Consider the following 26,160-nt stretch of genomic DNA (forward strand, 5'->3'; position numbering starts at 1 on the left):
GCTTCATTTTCCTCATCTACGTAAGGGCCAAACATCAGTCCTGCCTTCCTCCCAAGGTTTCTATAAACCTCCAGTCAAATGTGATAACCGCTATGTAGTAAAATGTGAGCTGCTATAAACTGTAAAATGTGAAGATACCTTTCCAGAATGCCTTTTTCTTTTTTCCCTTTTCACTGTATTATCTAATTCATACTTATAGAACTAGTTATATACAATACTCATTAATTTAGTAATTTCTTGTCCTCCCAACTATTTGGGATAGTTTATAGTCTAGTGTTAGGACATGCATATAAAGTTTAACACTTCTTTGCATTTCTGGTATTCAGCATGATTTTTGTGTATATTACTCAGTACATATTAGATAATACCATTTATTCACTTTACTATTAGACTTCAAAACTTTAATTAGTTTCAGATTATTTTATATATCAGAGAAATAACTCACTTGATTGTGTTTCAACTGTCCCATTATCAATACCCTATAGTTACTATTGTTAGTGGTTGTACATATTTTGAGCAACCAGCTACAAATATTTTTTTGAAAGATAAACACCAAGAGAATGTCATCATTTTACATCAATATTTTTAGGTATATCAAATTAACATGATGATGAATAACCTATTTAACCTATTTTTGTTACATTAAGATTAATAAAAGCTCTTGTTTGATTATTTAAAATACATTTAGACTTTAGCCTAGCCTTAGTATGAATTCTGTTATTTGGATAGAATTGATACCTAATATGAATGATCTTGAAGACCATCTAGGTTAGTGCATTTCAGACTTAATTTTGATGAGGTCATTTTATTTTTAATTAGCTTTTCAAAAGATTCATACTTAAGGATTCATAACTGTCTTCTGAAGAACTGAAGGCCCATTCATACGAATTATTTTATTTTTCAGACATCTTCCTGTGTGGTAAGTGGTGTTTTCCTTATCTAGAAGAGAAGGAAATTGAGACCCAAATAATTGTTACATCCAAAGTCCTAAGTAATGAAGTACCAGAACTTGAACCCAAAGAGATAGAAATTTATATTTTTTATATATCAAAGATAACTTCCTTTTGCTCACTGTAGCTTTACATTTTAGAATATTGTCATGTAGAATACTGTCCTATCCTTCTCTGGGTACTTTTCAGTTTCTCTGGGTGGGATATTCAAGATATTATTGCTTTCAGTTTTAATCATTATATCACCGGGATAGATATGTTCTCTCACGTTGAACTTGTGGGAAACAAAAGCCCAACAATCCCAAATCTTTACTGTTTATTTTTGTCCTAATAGTAAGCTTAAGAAGCATGAAGGCACTTATGTTTAGCCCAGTAAATTGTATTTTGATAGGGGAATGAGGAAGAGAAGAGCAAGAACTGAGTAGCTCCATAGCTTCTCTGTGTCATTACAGAGTAAATATTAATTCTTATTTTGAACTTTATCGGTTTACATGTACAACTTTCAAACTTAGGATTCTGGGAAACTTACATTCCATGGTTAAATATAAAACTTTGACAATTATATGGGCCACTGTACTCTATTGGTATGGATAATGGAGAATTGGTTTAACTTTTGATTAGTTTATTCATACTGAGATTATATTATTAATTTGTTATTTAGTCGCTAAGTTGTATCTGACTCTTTTGTGACCCCATGGAGTGTAGCCCATGGGATTTGCTAGGCAAGAATACTGGAGTTGGTTGCCATTTCCTTCTCTGGGGGATCATCTTGACCCAGAGATCAAACTTGCATCTCCTGTATTGGCAGGTGGATTCTTTACCACTGAGCCACCGGGGAAGCCCTATACTATTATTTATGTGTGCTTGCATTTAGAGTCTCAAATGTTTTCTGTAAAATTTCTCCTGGAGAGGTTTACACTTTTATTGGAACCTGTGGGTGATTATATGAATAAGTTAACGGTTATACCTTTTAATTCCTTTGTAGATTGTATAAGGAGGAAGTTTCTTCAGGGAGACCATCACGGTAGGAAAATGAAATTCTACTACAGTTTGTGACTTCTTCCTGTATTTCATCACTATGAAAACCTCTTTTTTGTTTTATTTTTCATTATAGAAGTGTTACATACTTGCTATTTAAAAAAAAGAAAATGAAAAATATGGAAAAGTTAAAATTTTTTATCTTCCTATCCCATTCTCACCCTGTTAGTAGTTTAGCTATTCCTTCCAGAATCTTTCTAAATATATACATAAACATATATATATCAGTCTCCATGTATACCAGCACACACTGTTTCTTTTAATAAAAAAATGAGTCATATTACTCATATTTGGCAATTTATTTTTTTTCAATCAGTATTTTACCTGTTGTTAATCATCCACCTGTTGTTAATCATAACCTAAAAAATGAAGGTTAGATTGCCTTCATTTTTTTGCAATTACGTTATTACTATAAGAAAGAGCCTTCCACATGGATTCTTGTGTCCCATGAGTGTTTCTGAAGGATGGGTTCCTTAAAGTGGAATTTCCTGGTCAACAGACATACTCATCTCATAAGTAATACAAATTACTTTCCAAAAAGATGGCATACATTTGCCTTTCTATGTGAATATATATGAGTGCTTTTTCTCTCATACATAAATTTGCCAATGCCAGATATCATCAGTCTATTTTTACCAGTTTATTAAATTTTTTAGAGGTAGTTAATAATAAAAATTTGCTTTTATTTTTGTAAAATAAAAGATCCCTTGCAGCAGTCTTTTCCCAGTTCAGCTTTTATGAGACAGTTATTTTTAATTCTTTTATTTTTGATTTAGTATCTATCTCCATAATTCTAAATAGTAAACTTCCATTACCTGGTATACGGGTTTCAGATACCTTGTTTTGACATCTTCTGTGCTGGATGAGCAGTTACCATATATGCCCTAATATTAGGCAAGGTTTCCCCATCACCTTATAAGTTATCTCACCACCTTATATTTCAAGTCTTGAGTGACTGTATGAGTACCTAATGTGATTTCTCAGTTTTATTTTGAAGAACAAAGTGTTCAAATGTCATATTGCCTCAAACAATTTTATTTGGTCTTTGTTTTCTGTGCCTGTAGAAGTTGGAACCATAATTAAGAAAGAAAGAGAAAAGAGGTTAAAATTGAATGTAAATTTAAGATTATTCCCTTGATTCATTGCTAATGTTCATTTTAGCTGTATGACCTTGAGCAAATCACTTAATCTGTTTGAACCTCTGCTTCCTCATCTGTAGAAAGGGAGTAATAATATTTGTAAGGATTAAATGCATTACTTCATACTAACTGTTTAGAATGTCCTTACCACATACTAAGAATTGTATAAGTATTAGTTGTATTATTAATCATACACACTATCCTTGCCTTCAGCATTAAGAAACAAATTAGCACAACCTTCAAATTACCTTAAAGTAGAGAAATCAGATTCCAAGAGATCCATCTGACTGTGTAAAGAGTGGGAAAAGGAAGTATTAACAGGTTTATTGATAGAGTTTAGGGTCATGGAAGGCTTAAATGAAGCACAAAAATTCCACTTCCAAAAGAGAGAAATTCAGCACTTAAGTTCCAAAGTACTGAACACAGGCTTACCATGCTGCTTCCAGGCCTCAGTCCCTTTCATACCTTTATTCCTTTCTTTTTCTTAACCAAAAAGTTTTTCTTATAAATTTTGGGCAAACATTAAAAAAAAAAAAATGAACACAGGTTTGAAATCTGATAGTTCACAGCTCTAACCACAGAGAAGAGCTAGAAAGCAAGCAGTACCAGAATTGGTAACCTGAAATGATCAGTGCTTCATAGGGAAGAAATGAAGACATAGGACTTAAGAGTCAGGGATAAAAAGAAGGAGGAAGAGGAAAAAAATAATCTTTCAGAAAAAGAAAGAGGGTGTTCTTGAACTGGGAACTCTGACCATGAAGTGAATAGAAATAGAAAAGAGTAAATCACATCCATTCAGAACTCCCATAAGAAGAAACAAACAATGTGAGTGTATGGAGCTGATTACTATCTCTCCTTATCCCCAGAAAAAGAAAAATGTGAGGCAGAAGAAAATTGATACAGTGATACTCAAAATGAAATAAAACATCTTAAAATCAGTATTTGGAGACAAAAGTGAGGAAAAACACCTTCACTCAAATAGAAAACAGAACAGAAAGGAACAGGAGACAGGAAAAAATAAAGTCGGATTAAACTGAGAAAAGAGAGGGAAAAATTGTAACAGAAATGAGGTCTAAGTAACAAATTGCCAACAGACAAGAGCTAAGTCGCTTCAGTTGTGTCTGACTCTGTGTGACCCCAGAGACGGCAGCCCACCAGGCTCCCCCATCCCTGGGATTCTCCAGGCAAGAACACTGGAGTGGCTTGCCATTTCCTTCTCCAATGCGTGAAAGTGAAGTCGCTCAGGTTGTCTACTTGAAAGTTATACAGTCGTGTCTGACTCCTAGCGACCCCATGGACTGCAGTCTACCAGGCTCCTCCGTCCATGGGGTTTTCCAGGCAAGAGTACTGCAGTGGGGTGCCATTGCCTTCTCCAACAGACAAGAGAGTAAAATGCAACTATGATAAAAGGCATAGAAGAAAAACAGGAAGACCAAGAGAATGACAAATTCAATGAAAGATGGGTCCAGAAAGTCTCATGTAATTGGTGTCTCTCAAGAAGGCAAAAGAATAAAAGCATAATATTTAAAGCCATAATCCAAGAAAACTTTCTGGAAACAAAAAACTTTCTGAATTTTGAATACATCAAAATTTCATACCATAAGATAAATTCCAAGATAGTAAACCTATGCAACTTTAAAGATTCTGAAAAATTCTCAGGGCCTCCAGGCAAAAAGATGAAGTGACCTACAGGGGCCAGAGAATTAGAATGGTTTTGGATTTCTCAAAAGCAACATACACAGCAAGAAATAGTGTAGTGTCACCAACTAAAAATATTGTCAAATTGGATCAGAAAATTAAAACCCGTGTTATAATAGACAAAAAGCCCTTGAAACAGCTAAAAACAAAAAAAACGGACAAAGATATACTAGGCAAACAGATATACTAGGCAGATATACTAGGCAGACAGCAGGATTGGCAGTGCTGATAACATGTCAAACCAAAAAGCTTTGAACAAGGCAAAGACAGTTTATAATGCTAAAACCACAATTCACAACAGAGATAAAATAGTTATATATGAACCAAATAACACCAACAATCTGTAAATCAGAAGCTATAAAAAAGATGGAAGTAGTGAAAAGAAGCACTAAAATTTCAAGACTTTAATACTTTAACACTAGATAGTTGTTGTAGACAAAATATAAGAATATGAAAAATCTAACAAGAAAATAAGGCAAAGATCTTCAGGTATGTCTACCACTACATCCTAAGAAAGACTATATTTCAAACACCAAGTATTCACAAAAATCATTGCTAAATGAGGAAAACATCACTAGGTTCCATTCAAGAACACAAAAGCAAACCAAAAAGCAAAAGGGCACTTCCATCTTTAACTTTAGTGACCTATTATATGTTATAAAGTCTTGGCAAGAATGTTCATAGCAGTTTTATTCATAGTAGTCAAGTCTGGGTGGAGAATGGATGGACTAATATATTGAGAAAGTTGAGTATTACTCAGCCGAAAGAAGCAATGAACCATTGTACATGTAATAACATGGATAAATCTCAAAAATATTGTGCTGAGTGAAATAAATTAGATACCAAAAATGTCCATACAGTTTTATTCCATTTATATAAAGTCTTAAATATATGCAGAATTAACCAATTGTGCTAAAACTGCAGGGAGGAGAAAAACAGACTGGAAAAGGACATGAGAGAGTTTTCTAGAGTGATAGAGAAGTTCTGCATCTTGATAGGCATTCAAAATCTTGCCTCAGTTTAAAAATATTAACTTGGGTAAAAGGGGAATGCAAGCAAAGTACAGAATTTATAAAAAATAACAATAATGAAAATACTGCATATGTATCAGAATTTGTGGAATATACTTAAAGCCTTGAGCAGAGGAAAATTCATACTCCTAAATTATCAGTCAGTTGTTAAAGGAAAATGCAAATGTGACTTTTAAAGGTTTTCTGGGCTTTATCAGCAATTGATACATTGGACAGCATCCAGTCTAGCAGTTAGAAAGGCACTCTGAAAAGCTGCACAAGGCCAAGAGATTTTGATAGACCAAAGTGAGCAAGGGGAACAAGGAAGTTTTACTAGACATTTACTGATTGGTTAAAATGGTGTTACTTGACTTAATGAAGCAAAAAGAGGTCTTGGAGCTGCCTCAAGTAATTGGTGCTGATTTGTGCCTAGGTTGACCTAGGCCTGTCTCTTCCGGAAGAGCTGAGTGTAGAAACTTAACCATTAAATTTTGGTTTTCTGACTTGGGCCTCAGCCTGAGCAACTCCATCTTGGGCCTCATCTGGTTACTTTGTTGTTGTTCAGTCGCATAGTGGTCTCAGACTCTTTGCAACCCCATGGACTGCAACATGCCAGGTCTCCCTGTCCCTCACCATCTCCTAGGGCTTGCCCAAGTTATTGTTCATTGCATCAGTGATTCCATCCAGCCATTTCATCTTCTGACACCCTCTTCTCCTTCTGCCCTCAATCTTTCCCAGCATCAGGCACTTTTCCAAAGAGTCGTCTGTTTGTAGCAGATGACCAAAATACTGGCACTTTAGCTTCAGTCCTTCCAGTGAGTATTCAGGGTTGATTTCCCTTAAGATTGACTGGTTTGATCTCTTTGCTGTCCAAGGGACTTTCTGGAGTTTTCTCCAGCACCACATTTTGAAGGCATCAATTCTTTGGCATTCTGCCTTCTTTATGGTCCAGCTCTCATAACCATATGTGACCACTGGGAAGACCATAGCGTTGACTATGTGGATTTTTGTCGGCAGAATAATGTCTCTGCTTTTCAACACACTGTCTAGGTTTGTCATAGCTTTTCTTCCAAGGAGCAAGTGTCCTTTAATTTCATGGCTACAGTCATCGTCCTTAGTGATTTTGGAGCCCAAGGAGAGGAAATTGTCACTACTTCTACCTTTTCCCCTTCTGTTTGCCATGTAGTAATGGGGCCAGATGCCATTATCTTAGTTTTTTTAATATTTAGTCTTAAGCCAGCTCTTTTCACTCTCCTCCTTCACCCTCATCAAGAGGCTCTTAAGTTCCTCTTTGCTTTCTGCCATTAGAGTGGTATCATGCGCGTAGCTGAGGTTGTTGATGTTTCTCCCGCCTATCTGGATTCCAGCTTGTAACTCATCCAGCCCAGCATTTCTCATGATGTGCTCAGCGTGTAGGTTAAACACGGTGACAGCAGACAGCCCTGTTGTACTCCTTTCTCTGTCTTGAACCAGTTGGTTGTTCCATACAACTAACTTGACCCACATACAGGTTTCTCAGGAGATAGGTAAGATGATCTGGTATTTCCATCTCTCTAAGAGCTTTCCACAGTTTGTAATGATCCACACAGTCAGAGGCTTTAGCATAGTTGATGAAACAGAGATAGTTGTTTTTCTGAAATTCCCTTGCTTTCTCTATAATCCAGCAAAGGTTGGCAGTTTAATTTCCAGTTCCTCTTCCTTTTCTAAACCCAGCTTGGACATCTAGAAGTTCTTAGTTTGCATAATGCTGAAGCCTGGCATGCAGGATTTTACCCATGACCTTACTAGCATGGGAGATGAGTGCAATTGTCCAGTCGTTAGCACATTCTTTGGTACCGCCTTTCTTGGGAATTATGTTGAGGATTGACCTTTTCCAGTCCTGTGGCCACTGCTGGGTCTTCCAGATTTGCTGACATAAGGAATGCAAAACCTTGATGGCCTCATCTTTTAGGGATTTTGAATAGTCCTGCTGGAATTTCATCATATCCACTAGCTTTATTAACAGCAGTGCTTCTTAAGGCCCACTTGACTTCACAATCCATAATGTCTTGTTCTGGATGACTAACCATATCATTGTAGTAATTTGGTTCATTAAGATCTTTTTTATACAGCTCTTCCATGTATTCTATCTTTACTTGATTTCTTCAGCGTCTACTAGGTCTCTACCATTTTTATCCTTTATTGTGCCCATCTTTGGGTGGAATGGCCCCTTGATGTTTCCAGTTTTCCTGAAGAGATCTCTAGTCTTGCTCTTTTTTTTGTTTTCTTCAATTACTAAGCCCTGTTCATTGAAGAAGGCCTTCTTGTTTCTCCCAGCTATTCCTTTGGAACTCTGTATTTAATTGGGTGTACCTCTCCCCTCTCCCTTGCTTTTCACTTCTCTTTGTTCTTCTGCTATTTGTAAAGCCTCCTCAGATAACATCACTTTGCCTTCTTGGTTACTTTAGCATAGTAAAAATAAAAGATTGAAAATAAATAATTCCCAACTCAGAAACAAAAAAGAATAGCAAAGTAAGCCAAAGCAAAACACAGAAAACAAAAGAAGTAATAGGTAAATGTAGAAATTAATTTGTTAAAAAGCAGAGAAAACTGTATGTAAAATTGATGGGTCAGTCCTGGACCTTTATATTGAAATTCACAAAATAAGTAAACCATTAGCTAGTTTAATCAAGGGGAAGAGGAGGATGCTGCATAACAAAAGGATAATTTGATACAAAACACATTGAGAAAATCATAAACAACTATTTTGCATACACTATGCAAATAAATTTGAGAACCTAGATGAAATGGATTATTAGGAAAATATAGTTTCAGAAAATTGACCTCACCAAAGATTAAAAAAAAAAAAAAAATACTTGAACACTTTCCATAGAAGAGTTGGAGAAATTATCAAGTAGGTATCCTACAAGTAGCTTGCCTGGTGGCTGAACCAGTAAAGAATCAGACTGCAGTGCAAGAGACCTGGGGTCTACCCCTAGGTCCAAAAGATCCCCTGGTGAAGGGAATGGCAATTCTCCAGGAATTCTTGCCTGGAGAATCCTGGAGGAGCCCGGCAGGCTACAGTCCATGGGATCGCAAGGAGTCAAACACGGCTGAGCAACTAACACCTATTCCACGAAACACCAGACCCAAATGATTTCACATAGGATTCTGTGAAACCTTTAGTGACCAATGCTACACGAATCATTTCAGACCATAAAAAATGAAGGAAAACGATCTAAGTATTTTTATGAAGCAAGACTAATAACCAATTTTTTGACCTGATAAAAATAATGCAAAGAAATGAAAATCAGACATTTGTGAATGTCAATGCAAAATGCTAAATGTTGTGCAATCTCTAGCGCTGTATTCAAATATATTGTGATAAAGTAAGGTTTGTAGTAGGAATACAAGAATGATTCAGTATTTAGAACTCTACTGATGTATAATTTACCATATTAATAGCTCTAAGGAGAACAGTCATATTTTCTTTTTAGATGCTGGGTAAGTCTGTGACAATAGGAAAGATCTATTCCTTATAGAAATTTTTAAGAAAACAGGAATGGATGGATTCTTCCTTAACATGATTTTCATAAATATACATGCACCATATACATATATACACACACCTTAATCCTAAAACTAGCATCTTAGTAGGGAAACACTAAGATCAGAAAGAAAGGGTGTCCCTTGTCTCCACTGTTTAACATTGTACTAGAAGTGTGAACCAATCAGTTAGGAAAAAGAAAACAATTATAAGCATAGTGGGAAAGAGAAGTTTCTTTGCAAGTGACATGATAGTTTATCTGAAAAGCCCTAGAAAATTAATGACAAAACTTTAAAAGTAACTTTGCAAGATTGCAGGATATAAAATGATACACCTTAGTGTACTCTTGATAAAGGTGAAAGAGTGGAGTGAAAAAGCTGGCTTAAGATTCAACAATCAAAAAACAAATATCATGGCATCCAGTCACATCACTTCATGGCAAATAGATGGGGAAAAAATGGAAACAATGACACTTTATTTTCTTGGGCTCCAAAATCAATATGAACGGTGACTGCACAAATTAAAAGATGCTTGCTCCTCAGAAGGAAAGCTATGACAAACCTAAACACTGTTTTAAAAAAAAAGGCAGAGACATCACTTTGCCATCAAAGTTCCATATAGTCAGAGCTATGGTTTTTCAAATGGTCATGTACAGATGTGAGAGTTGGACCCTAAAGAAGGCTAAGTGCCGAAGAAATTAACACTTTTGAACTGTGGGGTTGGAGAAGACCCTTGAGAGTCCCTTGGACAGCAAGGAAATCTAACCAGGCAATCCTAAAGGAAATCATCCTTGAATATTCATTGGAAGGACTGATAATGAAGCTCCAGTACTTTCGCCACCTGTTGTAAAGGCTCTGTTGTAAAGAGCCAGCTCACTGGAAAAGACTGTGATGCTGGGAAAGATTGAGGACATGAAGAGAAAGGAGCAACAGAGGATGAGATGGTTGGATGGCATCATTGACTCAATGGACATGAGTTTGAGCATACTCCAGGAGATAGTGAAGGACAGGAAAGCCTGGTGTGCTGCAGTTGATAGGGTCACAAAGAGTTGAACACCACTGAGGAACTGAACAACAATGTGCTAAATAAATAAGTCAACAATATAACAAGGAAAAATTGCACTTATATTAACCACAAAATATGCTTAAATTCCTAAGATGATGCAGACTGTAAAACACATTTCATATTCTTACTTAAGACGTCTCAGTATTATGAAGATGTCACTTCTTCCTAAGTTAGTAAATCTAATGAGACCCTAATAATACCCAACAATTTTACGATACAGAGCTAAATTAGTTAGTACTGAAGTTCATTTGGAAAAGTAAAACATGCAAGAGTTTTGAAACATTAAAGGGAAAATACATGAAATAATATAAAGTTTAGATATGGAGACAACTACATATGGAAACCTGATGTATAAAGTGGTGTTTCAAAGCACTGTGATAAAATAGACATTTTAGTAAAAAGGGTTACTACAACTAGGTAGTTGGGGAAAGATAACGTTAGGTCTATTCTTCACCTCATTTTTTTGTGTGCTTAGTTGTGTTGGACTGTGCGACCCCATGGACAGTAGCCCACGAGGTTCCTCTGCCTGTGGAATTTTCCAGGCAAGGATACTGGAGTGGGGTGATATTTCCTACTCCAGGGGATCTTCTGATCCAGGAATCAAACCCATGTCTCTTGTGTCCTCTGCATTGGCATGCAGATTCTTTACCACTAGCACTACCTAGAACCCCCCTCTTCACACCATACCTAAGAATAAACTCTGGATCAGTGATACAATTATCAAAAACTACAAATAACATATATAGGTGAATTTGGACATTTTTCTGTGATTCAAGATCAAGGTACATTGAAAGAAAATACTGATAAATTTTACTACATTAAAAAATTTTAGTTGCATGACAAAAAACTATAAGCAAAATAAAAAATTTGCCATATATAACACACAAGGGCAAATTTAGGGTAAATTCCTAAATACAAAGTTTTGAGTAAACATTTGAAAGATTAAAAACACTGAAAAAAAAAAGGATAAAAGATAAGAACAGACAAATCCACACACATTTACAAGAATGATAATGGCTTAATGTAAAATTGTATTGGTTTATAATACCAGTCCCCACTAAAAAGGGTGAGAGCTCCTTGGAGAAATGGTTGATTTCAGAGCTGGAGCAGTGTAGGTTTAAAATAATACTAGATTATCTTGATATCCCAGAAAGTAAGGCATTGTCCAAAATGGATGTGGGCATGTCAGAATGACGTGGAGTTAGTTCAGAGTGATCCTAGTAGCCAAATCTGGGGTGATTGGAACCCCCAAATAATTAAGGACAGTAATGAATTATAAACTATGCTATGAAAAAAAAATAAATAAACTATGCTATGCTAAGTCACTTCAGTCGTGTCCGACTCTGTGTGACCCCATAGACGGCAGCCACCAGGCTCCCCTGTCCCTGGGATTCTCCAGGCAAGAACACTGGAGTGGGTTGCCGTTTCCTTCTCCAATGCATGAAAGTGAAAAGTGAAAGCGAAGTCGCTCAGTCATGTCCGACTCTTAGCGACCCCATGGACTACAGCCTACCAGGCTCCTCCATCCATGGGATTTTCCAGGCAAGAGTACTGGAGTGGGTGCCATTGCCTTCTCCGGAATTATAAACTACTGGGGGAAAAAAAAGGAGTTAGTGAGCTCATACTGATAATGAGTAGGTAGATATATAAAGGGGATGATGAGAGAGTTTCCTACTGACTGGTAAGAGAATACTAGAATTAGAAAATCATTTTGTGACATCATAATGTTTGGTTCTGCAGGAGCTTTTGGATGCCTGAGTTAGGGAAGAGAAGGGTGGAATTTCGATGAGAAACAGTATTTGTTTTAAATGTGTCCCTAAGATTGCTTATTAATTTCAGGGAGAAGTATGTAAGGTAAGTATACTGGAAAACCTAGACAGCACCAAGAGGGGAGGAGGCCTATATTCTCTGAAAGCAATCTTCTAGATTAAAGAAAACTAAGGAAACAAATACAACATGTGATCCTGGACTGGAGGGAAGAAGTTTATAAAGGATATTATTGGGTCCATTGAACTACAGATGGTAAGTTAGGGCAGTGTTTTATGTTAAATTTCCTGAAATTGAATAATTGTGGTGTAGTTATGAGAGAATGTTTATATTCTCAGGAAATGCACACTGAAGCAGTTTGGAATAAAAAGACATGTATGGGACTTCCTGGTGGTCCAGTGGTTAAGGTTCTGCAGTGGAAACTTCAGGGGGCATGGGTTTGATCTCTGGCCAGGGAACTCTGATCCTTCATGCTGATGGGGTGCAATCAAAACAAACAAAAAAAAACTATGCAACTCACTCTCAAATGGTTCAGAAAAATATATATTTCAACAGAAGAATTAAACAAACGGAGCGATTTTTTATCGATTAGTGAATCTGAGTAGAATACACAGGATTTCATTGTACTATTTTTCCAACTTTTCTGAAAATTCAAGAGTTATTTCCAAGTAAAAAGTTAAAACAGCAGAGGAGACTGCACGAACATACTGTTTTCATCCAGCATATGAATCAGCATATTGGCAAAAAAAAAAACACTCTTACTTCTTCACTGCTGCTGCTAAGTCGCTTCAGTCATGTCCGACTCTGTGCAACCCCATAGACGGCAGCCCACCAGGCCCTGCCATCCCTGGGATTCTCCAGGCAAGAACACTGGAGTGGGTTGCCATTTCCTCCTCCAGTGCATGAAAGTGAAAAGTGGAAGTGAAGTCACTTAGTCGTTTCTGACTCTTAGCAACCCCATGGACTGCAGCCTACCAGGCTCCTCCATCCTTGGCATTTTCCAGGCAAGAGTACTGGAGTGAGTTGCCATTGCCTTCTCCAACTTCTTCTTTATTGCCAGAGTAAATTCAAAATGGTGAAATCTCCATGCAGGAGAACTTGGCAATAGCTAACAAAATTACTACATTCACCATTCTAACCAGCAGTCACACTTCTGGGAGTATATCCTGAAGGTTTACCACAAATAATTCATATACATGTATATGTTCATGGCAGCAATATTTGTCATTTGTCATATGACAAAAATTTGTCATATTTTTCATTGTAAAACACTGAAAACTATTAAATGTCTAAGTGAGATTAGTTTGATAAACACACAATGTAGGAACTGTTCAGCTTAAAAAGAAATGAGGAAAAATAAAACAAAAAAAAGAAATGAGGAAGATGTCTATGCTTTGAAACAGTGTTTTCCAGGGTAATTTTCTAAATAAAAGCAAGGGATGGAGGAATTTAGTATGTGGCCTTTTGTGTAAGAAAGAAGAAGAAATAAGGAAGCATAAATATACCTGTTTAACTTTTTAAAACATAGATACAATAAGAGATGAACCAGAAAGCAATAAAGTTGGTTACCCACCTTACAAGAGTCAGTGGTAGGGTAAGGCAAGGAAATGATATTTCTCCAACTTACATCTCCTGATTTTTTTGATAGTCCCTAAAACTGAAACAAATTCACTAAGGATGTCAAGGGAGATGCAAACCAAAACCCAGCTTATTTCAAGTTAGTAACTATAACCACAACTGAAGGAGAGAGAAATAACAAATCCAGGTAATTCTTGAACTTGATATTCTATTGCTTGGTTTGGAGACAAGAGATTACAAAGAAATTCCGAATATAAAAGTTCATTTTTATAGCAGTATAGATGTTATGCTTCTGAAACTTATTTAAATATAGAAAAGGATGGAGCATATAAATGTTAATTTTGTTGGAGGCCAGGGTTTTCAGTAGAAGAAGAGAGCAACAAATAGGAATGTGGGAAGGTAAGGAAAAGCCCTGTAGGGATGGAAAATGTAAGTGTGAACTCATGATTTTCTAAAATACATTGTGTATATATATAAGACAAATGTCACATTTTTGTGTGCATATTTATTCCAACTCACATGCACTGAAGGGCTCCAGAATCAAACAGATACCCTAGTGGCAATGAGCACATGGACCACCTAGGTCTTTATTTCTAACATTGCCAATAAAAGAAACCAGGGCTCTCTGGAGAAATGGTTGATTCCAGATTTGAGACAGAAAGTGAGTAGAAGATAAGCCTTGACTGTCTTGTGATACCAGAAAGTAAAGAAATGCTCAAAAATGATAGGGCCATGTCAGAATGACACAGGAGTCTGCCTGAATGGGTTCCAGCTGGCCGAATCTGGCATGGTTTGAACCCCCAAATAACAAAGGACAATAGGGAATTATAAACCACTGAAACATAGGAATCCAGAAGTTAAAAGCCATAAGAGAGGAAAGAGAGCTTTTCTTTACAGAAGAATACCAGCTGATGGATATGGAAGGATTTCTTGGATTGGAAAATCATAGTAAAAGATTGGGCAAAAATCACTGAATGCTAAATCTGGAGTGACATTTTGATGAGCACTTTATTCACATGGTCTTGAAGTGTCCTCTGTAGTAGTTGTTTAATTGCTCAGTCGTGTGTCCAACTCTTTGCAACGCCATGAACTGTAGCCCACCAGGCTTCTCTGTCCCTGAGATTTTCCAGGCCAGATTTCTAGAGTGGGTTGCCATTTTCTCCTCCAAGGGATCTTGCTGACCCAGGGATTGAACACATGTCTCTGTGCCTCCTGCATCAAAGGCAGATTCTTTACTGCTGAGCCACAGGGGAAGCCCCATCTTCCTATAGACTGCTTATTTAAGTAAGAAAAATAGTAAGACTTTAGTGAAGAACCAGATGGCAACTAGACCAAGTCTTCAAACTTATCATCACCAGTAAGGGGCAGATGGACACATGTAATCTGGATTTGCTTCCCTGAGAAAAGTATCATCAGTTATGTAGTATTTCAACTGGGAATATACAGTCTGAATCTAATGATGCTGCTGCTGCTGCTAAGTCGCTTCAGTCGTGTCTGACTCTGTGCAGCCCCATAGACGGCAGCTCACCAGGCTCCCCCATCCCTCAGATTCTCTAGGCAAGAGTACTAGAGTGGGTTGCCATTGCCTTCTCCAGAATCTAATGATGAGAAAATCTCAAATCCAAAAAGAAGGAATTTTTATCTTAGTAAAGGAGAGGAAATCTGTGCAAAAGAATTCCAAATAATTTGTGTAGATAGTCCACCCTTATGGAGGGGGTGCTTAATTCCCAACTCCTTAAGCATGGACTTCCAATAGTTCCTTCCAAAGAGTAAAATATGGAGGAGGGGAGAGGAGTAATTTTAGAGTAGAGAAAACTGACATACTTCTCAGGCAAGTAATCAAGGTCAGCATCAACAGGGATAAACGATGTTGAAGGATTTATCCTTGATGTAACAAAGGACACTTGATATCTGTGATCTTCTTCCCAAAAGTATAAACCCAGTCTAATCATAAGAACATTGTACAGGAGGCAGTGATCAAGACCATCCCCAAGAAAAAGAAATGCAAAAAGGCAAAATGGTTGCCTGAGGAGGCCTTACAAATAGCTGAGAATAGAAGAGAAGCTAAAGGCAAAGGAGAAAAGGAAGGATGTACCCTTTGAATGCAGAGTTCCAAAGAATAGCAAGGAGGGATAAGGAAGGCTTCCTCAATGGTCAGTGCAAAGAAATAGAGGAAAATAGTAGAATGGGAAAGACTAGAGATCTCTTCTAGAAAATTAGAGATACCAAGGGAACATTTCATGCAGAGAGGACACAGTAAAGGACAGGAATGGTATGGGCCTAACAGAAGCAGAGGATATTAAGAAGAGGGGGCAAGAACACACAGAACTATACAAAAAAGATCTTCATGTCCCAGATAAGCATAATGGTGTGATCACTCACCTAGAGCCAGGCATCTTGGAATGTGAAATCAAGTAGGCCTTAGGAAGCATCACTACAAACAAAGCTAGTGGAGGTGATGGAATTCCAATTGATCTATTTCAAATCCTAAAAGATGATGCCCTGAAGGTGCTGCACTCAATGTGCCAGTGAGTTTGGAAAACTCAGAAGTGGCCACAGGATTGAAAAAGGTCAGTTTTTATTCCAATCCCAAAGAGAAGCAATGCCAAAGAATGTTCAAACTACTGCACAATTGCACTAATCTCACACGCTAGCAAAGTAATGCTCAAAATTTTCCAAGCCATGGTTCAACAGTAGGTGAACCGTGAACTTCCAGATGTTCAAGCTGGATTTAGAAAAAGCAAAGGAACGAGAAATCAAATTGCCAACATCCGTTGGATCATGAAAAAAGCAGGAGAGTTCCAGAAAAACATCTACTTCTGCTTTATTGAGTATGCCAAAGTCTTTGTGTGGATTGCAACAAACTGTGGAAAATTCTTAAAGAGATGGGAGTATCAGACCACTTGACCTGCCTCCTGAGAAATCATATTGCAGGTCAAGAAACAACAGTTAGAACTGGACATTGAACTGTAGATTGGTTCCAAATCTGGAAAGGAGTATGTCAAGGCTGTATATTGTCACCCTGCTTATTTAACTTATATGCAGAGTTAAAAGCACAAACTGGAATCAAGATTGCCGGGAGAAATATCAATAACCTCAGATATGCAAATGACACCATCCTTATGGCAGAAAGTGAAGAAATACTAAAGAGCCTCTTGATGAAAATGAAAGAGAAGAATGAAAAAATTGGCTTAAAACTCAGTATTCAGAAAACTAAGATCATGGCATCCAGTCCCATCACTTCATGGCAAGTAGATGGTGAAGCAACGGAAACAGTGAGAGACTTTATTTTCTTGGACTTCAAAATCACTGCAGACTGTGAGTGCAGCCATGAAATTAAAAGATACTTGATCCTTGGAAGAAGAGCCATGACCATCCTGACAGCATATTAAAAAGCAGAGACATTACTTTGCCACCAAAGGTATGTCTAGTCAAGATTATGGTTTTTCCACTGGTCATGTATAGACGTGAGAGTTGGACTATAAAGAAGGCTGAGTGCCAAAGAATTGATGCTTTTGAACTGTGCTGTTGGAGAACACTCTTGAGAGTCCCTTGGACTGCAAGGAGATCCAACCAGTCCATCTTAAAGGAAATCAGTCCTGAATATTCATTGGAAGGACTGATGCTGAATCTGAAACTCCAATACTTTGGCCACCTAACATGAAGAACTGACTCATTTGAAAAGACCCTGATGCTGGGAAAGATTGAAGGCAGGAGTAGAAGGGGACAACAGAGGTCGAGATGGTTGGATGCCATCACCAACTCAATGGACATGAGTTTGAGTAAGCTCTGGGAGTTGGTGATGGACAGGGAAGCCTGGCGTGCTGCAGTTCATGGGGTTGCAAAGAGTCAGAAACAACTGAGCAACTGAACTGAATAAATATATTTTGATATGTCCACACAGTAATTCCATCTCGCTACTTTATGATAAAAATAAATGAATTACTGATACTCATAACAGGGACAAATCTCATAATAATTATGCTGAGTGAAAAACTGTACCCCCCCCAAAAAAAAAGCTGTATGATTTCATTTATATTTAAAACTTTGAAAAAATTAATGTACAGTCACAGAAAACAGATCAGTAAGCTACTTGGGGAGAAGGCAATGGCAACCCACTCCAGTACTCTTGCCTGGGAAATCCCATGGATGGAGGAGCCTATGGGCTACAGTCCATGGGGTTTCGAAGAGTTGGACACGACTGAGCGACTTCACTTTCACTTTTCACTTTCATGCACTTGAGGAGGAAATGACAGCCCACTCCAGTGTTCTTGCCTGGAGAATCCCAGGGACAGAGGACCCTGGTGGGCTGCCGTCAGTGGGGTTGCACAGAGTCGGACACGACTGAAGCGACTTAGCAGCAGCAAACTACTTGGGGAACGGATGGGGCCAGGGGAGGGAAAGAATTTACAAAGCAGCATGAAGAAACATATGGTGATTATGGACAGGTTCTGTATCTTGACTGTGGTGATAGTTTAATGAGTGCTGTATTTGTCAAAACTTGCCAAGACAATGATAAAAGGGATGTCCTTGGATTGACAGCTGTACAGGAGGTCTAGAAAGCAACCATACTATATTGGAGGAGGAGGGATGAAGGTGGCTCCAGGATAAAAATGAACCTTTGACAGTTAAAGGATTTAGAAAAAGGCAATAGATACTTTTAATAGAGATTAAATGAAAAAGGAATGAGACAATTGCTAACTCCAGGAAAAGTTATACCAAAATGGAATACAGAGTTTCCTGGTGGCCTAGCAGTTAGGATTCCAGCCTCTCACTGCTGTGGCCCAGGTTCAGTCCAGTGACTGGGCTGAGGAGCAGTAAATACAATCACATAAACACTGGGCATATTCCCCTTGTGTTCCTTGGATGACATATTCTGTGTTTGCAGGGTCCGTGGAAGAGATTAGAGAGTATCTCTCTAGAACAAAAGTCCTTAAAGATGCTTTGGAAAGGGCTGCATACTGTATATTCCTCTTAAATTATTGTAATGTTCACAATGTGTTAAGGGTTCGTAGAGGGCTTTGAAGTAAGGACAATTTCCTAAATATGTTTGATCATAATCCTTTTTTTTTAAATGTTAACACCCTTTAATTATTAACACTAAAATGTTTGACTCTCCGAAATTTTAGGTTTATATTCTCTTAACAAGTTGAGTCAGAATAAGATACTCTATTGACACTAAAGGGTCAGTAAATATGTTAGCTGCTAAGCAAGCTGACTATCAAGTGGACGACAAGCTTCTATGAAAACTCTGGGTTGTAAAAGATAATCTCTGCATGGAGTTAGGGTGTATGAATTTATTAGAACTTACAATTCTAGCTAGTTTTTACTAAATGTATATTCCAGGCATTGTGAAAAATACTTCATAGTGTCTTTATGTTGCCCTCAGGAAAAAAAACGTATGTCAAACTTATACTCTGGCCTTCAAGGGCTCTGGTAATCTGAGTGTAGCATCCTCCTCATACCCCATCTCACCAGGTACCAGCTACCCTGACCTTTCAATGCATCAAGTATATGCCAGCCCTAAAGCCTCTGTCTTGCCTTTCCTTTGCCTAGAATATTCCAGCACCAGATACTCAGTTCAGTTCAGTTGCTCGGTCATGTCCGACTCTTTGTGACCTCATGGACTGCAGCACGTGAGGCCTCCCTATCTATCACCAACTCCCAGAGTCCACCCAAACTCATGTCCACTGAGTTGGTGATGCCATCCAACCATCTCATCCTCTGTTGTCCCCTTTTCCTCCTGCCCTCAATCTTTCCCAGCCTTAGGGTCTTTTCAAATGAGTCAGCACTTCGCATCAGTTGGCCAGAGTATTGGAGTTTCAGCTTCAACATCAGTCCTTCCAATGAATATTCAGGACTGATTTCCTTTAGGATGGACTGGTTGGATCTCCTCGCAGTCCAAGGGACTCTCAAGAGTCTTCTCCAACACCACAGTTCAAAAGCGTCAATTCTTTGGCACTCAGCTTTCTTTACAGTTCAACTCTCACATCCATACGTGACTACTGGAAAAACCATAGCCTTGACCAGATGGACCTTGTTGGCAAAGTAATGTCTCTGCTTTTGAATATGCTGTCTAGGTTGATCATAACTTTTCTTCCAAGGAGCAAGCATCTTTTTATTTCATGGCTGGAGTCACCATCTGCTGTGATTTTGGAGCCCAAAAAAATAAAGGCCGTCACTGTTTCCCCATCTGTTTGCCATGAAGTGATGGGACCAGATGCCATGATCTTCATTTTCTGAATGTTGAGCTATAAGCCAACTTTTTCACTCTCCTCCTTCACTTTCATCAAGAGGCTCTTTAGTTCCTCTTCACTTTCTGCCACACTGGTGTCATCTGCATATCTGAGGTTATTGATATTTCTCCTGGCAATTTTGATTCCAGCTTGTGCTTCTTCCAGCCCAGCGTTTCTCATGATGTACTCTGCATAGAAGTTAAATAAGCAGGGTGACAATATACAGCCTTGACGTACTCCTTTTCCTATTTGGAACCAGTCTATTGTTCCATGTCCAGTTCTAACTGCTGCTTCCTGACCTGCATACAGATTTCTCAAGAGGCAAATAAGGTGGTCTGGTATTCCCATCTCGTGAAGAATTTTCCAGAGTTTGTTGTGATCCATACAGTCAAAGGCTTTGGCATCGTCAATAAAGCAGATGTTTTACTGGAACTCTCTTGCTTTTTCGATGATCCAGCAGATGTTGGCAATTTGATCTCTGGTTCCTCTGCCTTTTCTAAAACCAGCTTGAACATCTGGAAGTTCATGGTTCACGTATTGCTGAAGCCTGGCCTGGAGAATTTTGAACATTACTTTGCTAGCTTGTGAGGTGAGTGTAATTGTGTGGTAGTTTGAGCATTCTTTGGCATTGCCTTTCTTTGGGATTGGAATGAAAACTGACCTTTTCCAGTCCTGTGGCCACTGCTAAATTTTCCAAATTCGTTGGCATATTGAATGCAGCACTTTCATAGCATCATCTTTTAGGATTTGAAGTAGCTCAACTGGAATTCCATCACCTCCACTAGCTTTGTTCGTAGTGATGCTTCCTAAGGCCCACTTGACTTCGAATTCCAGAATGTCTGGTTCTAGGTGAGTGATCACAACATCTTGATTATCTGGGTTGTGAAGATCTTTTTTGTATAGTTCTTCTGTATATTCTTGGCCCCTCTTCTTAATATCTTCTGCTTCTGTTAGGTTCATACCATTTCTGTCCTTTATTGACCCCATCTTTGCATGAAATGTTCCTTGGTATCTCTAATTTTCCAGAAGAGATCTTTAGTCTTTCCCATTCTATTATTTTTCTCTATTTCTTTGCACTAATCACTGAGGAAGCCTTTCTTATCTCTTCTTGCTATTCCTTGGAACTCTGCATTCAAATGGGTATATCTTTCCTTTTCTCCTTTGCTTTTCACTTTTCTTCTTTTCACAGCTATTTGTAAGGCCTACTCAGACAGCCATTTTGCTTTTTTGGATTTCTTTTTCTTGGGAATGTCTCCCTGTCTCCTGTACAATGTCATGAACCTCCGTCCGTAGTTCATCAGGCACTCTGTCTTATCAGATCTAGTCCCTTAAATCTATTTGTCACTTCTACTGTGTAATCATAAGGGATTTGATTTAGGTCATACCTGCATGGTCTAGTGGTTTTCCCCACTTTTTTTGATTTAAGTCTCAATTTTGCAATAAGGAGTTCATGATCTGAGCCACAGTCCACTCCCGGTCTTGTTTTTGCTGACTGTATAGAGCTTCTCCATCTTTGGCTGCAAAGAATATAATCAGTCTGGTTTCAGTGTTGGCCATCTGGTGATGTCCATATGTAGAGTCTTGTCTTGTGTTGTTGGAAGAGGGTTTCTGCTCTGACCAGTGCATTCTCTTGGCAAAACTCTATTAGCCTTTGCCCTGCTTCATTTTGTACTCCAGGCCAAGTTTTCCTGTTACTCCAGGTGTTTCTTGACTTCCTACTTTTGCATTTGAGTCCCCTATAATGAAAAGGACATCTTTTTTGAGTGTTAGTTCTAAAGGTCTTTTAGGTCTTCATAGAACTGAGCCGCTGCAGCTTCTTCAGCGTTACTGGTCGGGGTGTAGACTTGGATTACCGTGATATTGAATGGTTTGCCTTGGAAATGAACAGAGATCATTCTGTTGTTTTTGAGATTGCATCCAAGTACTGCATTTTGGACCCTCTTGTTGATGGCTACTCCATTTCTTCTAAGGGATTCCTGCCCACAGTAGTAGATGTAATGGTCATCTGAGCTAAATATTCAAGGCAGATATTCAAGTAACTGCCTTTTTTGTGCTCAGGATCCTTCCTTAATCTCAGTTGACTGCCCTAAGGGCCTTGTCCTTTTCACGTGCCTTGTATTATCACATGGCCTTGCTTGAATTTTCCCACCTGTGGACTCATCTGCTGTAAACTTGATGAAAACCATTGATCTCTCTTTAGCCTCTCTGAGAAACAAATGCTTGCTGAATGCTAAATGAACAAAAGAAAGAAGCCCATCACTTGCCCAGGTTCATAGTTCGTAAATGGCAAAGCTGAATCTCAAACCTGGGTCTGTCATAATTATGTGTTATTAGCACCACATTTTATATAAACAAGGATTATCCTATTCCCTACCAGCTTACCAGTATTACCAATATTGTTAAACTTTTCCTTTTCAATTGCCTTCAGAGTCTTATTTATTTTTTTGAAATCTTCTGTTGGTAGCAGATTTTGGTTCTTTGAAGATACATGTGATTTATAGAAATAACTAAGATTTTCAGAACTGAATCTGCTGAATAATCAGGCTGGGGGAAACAATAGTGGGAGATTGGGAGACTAATTCTAAAGTGACTACAAACAGCTTTTCCTTTTTAAATTGGGTCTAAAAGAGAGTTCTGAAAGAAGAATAGTTTTTTTTTTATTTATTTATTTTTTTAAATATTTATTTTTATTTATTTGGCTGCATCGAGTCTTAGTTGTGGCACATGGGATCTAGTTCCCTGACCAGGGATTGAACCCAGCCCCCCTGTATTGGGAGCACAGAGTCTTAGCCACTGGACCACCAGGGAATTCCCTAGTTTTTTTTTTAATGTGGCAATATTTGTAGAACATTTGTAGAGCCTCCCAAGGGGAGGACTTCTTAAGATCGTATTCACTTGAGTGTATAATATTCCCATTTTATGGATTGAAAAACTACTTCTTTTGCTTTCATAGTTACACATAATACAAATGGAAAATCAGTTCCCCTCCTCAGTGAAACTGTTTAATACAAGCATATCTGAAAATGATAGTTTATTTAGTAAAACTAAGAGATGCATTTCCATGGTTTTATCTTGTCAAGCTTTGGAAATAGATTTCAGCTTTGTTACTGGTCATGTTAAGACTTTAAACTAGCCAGGAAAGAAATTGTGCATAAAGTGTAAGATGATACCAAGAAACTTACAACTGAGCAAAAGAAGAAGATAGGTACCAAACTCTAAAGATTTTTTGGCTGACAATTTTCATTCACTCTGTTGTAACTCAGTGTATGTTTAGTAATGGTTTGGTGGTTTGTTTGTGGTTTTTTTTTTTTTCATTTCAAATATTCCTTTTTTTTTTTCTTCTCTTTGTTATGTCCTGCTTTCTGTTAACTTTCTTATCACTGAACTTGAAGTTTTGGAATTGATTTCAGGAACAGTTGGAGTGGTGGTGGGTATTAGTTTGGGGATATTTTGGTGGCTTGAGTGAGGGAATATTGGGAGGAACATATGAGTAGCAGTTGCTCAATGTGATACATAGTTATCTTTGTGCTTGTTTTTTTTAAAGGGCATAGTGTTTAGCTGGAGATAATTGGGTTATGTCTAACTATGTTAAAGAAAAAAACGAAATAGTGTTACATGTAGAAATGCTGTCTTCTATAGTTTTTGAAATAGCTAATGTCTAAAAATTGTCTCCCCAAAATTTAAAATTTGCAGTCTCTCCAGAACTCTTAGTGATTTTTAAAAGCATCTATGTATTTCCTGGATGCTCTAAATTATAATAAAAATTTAAAATTTTAGAGATAAAAGGCAAATTAAGAAACCATCTATTTGTTACGAGTATTTCACTACTTTTTAAAAAAATCATCTGATCACATTTTTATAGAAAAGTAATATATCTAGTTTATGGCAAAACTTGTTACAGCTTCTGACTCCCATTCCCTGTTTGTTCCATCATTGTTACTCCTTTTAGCTAGCATGGTAGTTAACAGGTTTATGCCTCATGGAAATGAAGGGCTGCATTTTGACACAGCCATTTAGATTTTCATTTTGCAAACCTCATTTATCACAGTTTGAACTAAGGTCTTTTGGGTGGTGTACATGAGCGCTGTATCATAGTTACTGGTTTCTTCTGCTTTGAAGACTGAACATTCTTCACCATCCGAAAGGCAAAGAAGAGACTCGTTCGGGATGTTTGACGGTTATGATAGCTGCAGTGAGGACACAAGCAGCAGCTCCAGCTCTGAGGAGAGTGAAGAGGAGGCTGCTCCTTTACCTTCTAGTCTCCCAATCATCAAAAACAATGGCCAGGTGTACACATACCCAGATGGTAAATCTGGCATGGGTGAGTATACTTCAGCTCAGGTGAACTGCCTTCACCTTTTACATCCCTTTATATTTGAGGGTATGTTTTAATTCCATTTCTCATGTCACTTCCCTTAAAATTTTTAAAGAACAATTAAGAAACAGAATCTGAAACTTACAGTTCTAGATAAGATCACTGGATTTGTGTTAGATCTCTTTATTAACAAGTAGAACAAAATGAAAACAAAAAGCTGTTGAGAAACTTCATATAATTCGAAGTGTGTAAGATAATAGACTTCCAGAATTGAGAGACACTTTCAAGGTAAGTCTCCCTTCTCTAACAATTCCTTATTAAGTTTTCTGTTTTAACACTTCAGTGATAATGTATCTCTAATTACCAGAATATTCTTTATATTGAACCAAAATTATCCTTACTCTGACTTTTGTCCTTTTTTCCTTCACACAAAAACATTTATTTTTAGTGTTTCTCTTGGGCATACCAAGTAAACCTAGTTGCTTCAAGCATTTCTCACAGCATCACAGTGTTTTAATTCATCAGTATCCCACTCACTTTCTTCTGGAGATACTTCAGATTGTGTGGTTGCAGGGTGGCAACTTGTCCTGACTGGCCTGAGACCCTCCTGGTTTTAGGGTTATCCTGGAAAAGACCTCCGGCAAATAGTTGGTCACCCTGTGTGATTAGAGCAGAGGTTGTTCAACGTTTATCTCTTCTTCAGGACACTGTGTTTCCATTTAGGCATATTTCTAATTCAGTCATCTAATGTTGAATGCAGTATCTTCTGATTGTCATTTTCCGATTTGACGATTATGCCTTATAGATCATATTCTAATATTTTGATTAAAAGTTAAGCATCAAAGGGCCTGGTACACAGTCATTCATATCATATCAAAGAACTTAACTTCATTTATCAAGACCCAGTAGGTGTGGTCATCCAACCAGTTAATAGCTACCTAGATCTTTTCTACTTTAGCTTGAATTTCTTAATCCTTAATTGACAGAGCTACATGAGAGATTTTGTCAAATGTGTTGACTCCTATTAATATACATCTTGCCATGATTTAGTTATAACATACCAATGTGGCAATCTATCACAAGAGGGAGCTTTATATGTGCCGGATTCTGTTTTAAAGATACAGATAGGAATAATATAGAATAAAGTCCCTGGTGGAGCTTACATTCTAGTCATGGGAGTTCTAGTTTGACATGTTCAGTTCTTGGCAAAGTCGTACTATCCCCTTGGGATTGCATTTTTTTTTTTAACCTATGTGATCCGCAAACCTTTTAATCTGTTCTAGAATTTTTACAACAGAAAGTCATTCAGGCGAGATGAATGATTTTTCCCCCTTAGATCCCCTTTATCTCTCATTCTCTGGTACCTTACATTTTTCCATGATTTCTCAGAATTTCTAAGTACTGGTGACACTGTAAGTCCCTCCAGTTGTAACTGTTGAGGTGGAGATTTAAACCCATTGAAGTAGTTGTTTGCTGTGTTATCTTTTTTCCCCCAACTTTATTGAGGAATAATTGACAAATATAGTTGTATATGTTTAAATGTATAAATGTTCATAAATGTGATTTAATATTACATGTACCTAGTGGAATGATTACAAAGATCAAGATAATTAACACATCCATCACCTCACAAAGTTAACTTTTTATTTATTCAACTGTGCTGGGTCTTAGTTGTGGCATGCGGACTCTTAATTCCCTGACCAGGGATCAAACCCAGGCTCCCTGCATTGCGAACGAGGAGTCTTAACCACTGGACCACCAGGGAAGTCCCCAAAAGTTAATTCTGTGTGTGTGTGTGTGTGTGTGTGTGTGTGTCATGTGAGCACAAGGTCTACTCA

At 37.8% G+C, this 26,160-nt stretch overlaps 1 protein-coding gene across 21 annotated transcripts in view; it reads left to right on the forward strand.

The window, feature by feature from the left end:
• The window catches only part of MBTD1 (mbt domain containing 1), a 68,005-nt gene that overhangs the window by 4,087 nt on the left and 37,758 nt on the right, over nt 1-26,160 (forward strand). For 8 of the 21 annotated variants that reach the window (XM_059877920.1, XM_059877921.1, XM_059877922.1 and 5 more), the window contains exons 1-2: nt 12,287-12,448; nt 24,127-24,328. In XM_059877920.1, coding sequence (XP_059733903.1) covers nt 12,446-12,448; nt 24,127-24,328 — 205 coding nt within the window. In that variant the 5' untranslated portion in view covers nt 12,287-12,445. The other 13 variants (XM_024979941.2, XM_024979942.2, XM_024979940.2 and 10 more) reach the window with 7 other exon arrangements.

The sequence above is a fragment of the Bos taurus genome, chromosome 19, assembly GCF_002263795.3.
Source record: "Bos taurus isolate L1 Dominette 01449 registration number 42190680 breed Hereford chromosome 19, ARS-UCD2.0, whole genome shotgun sequence".
Classification (NCBI taxonomy): domain Eukaryota; kingdom Metazoa; phylum Chordata; class Mammalia; order Artiodactyla; family Bovidae; genus Bos; species Bos taurus.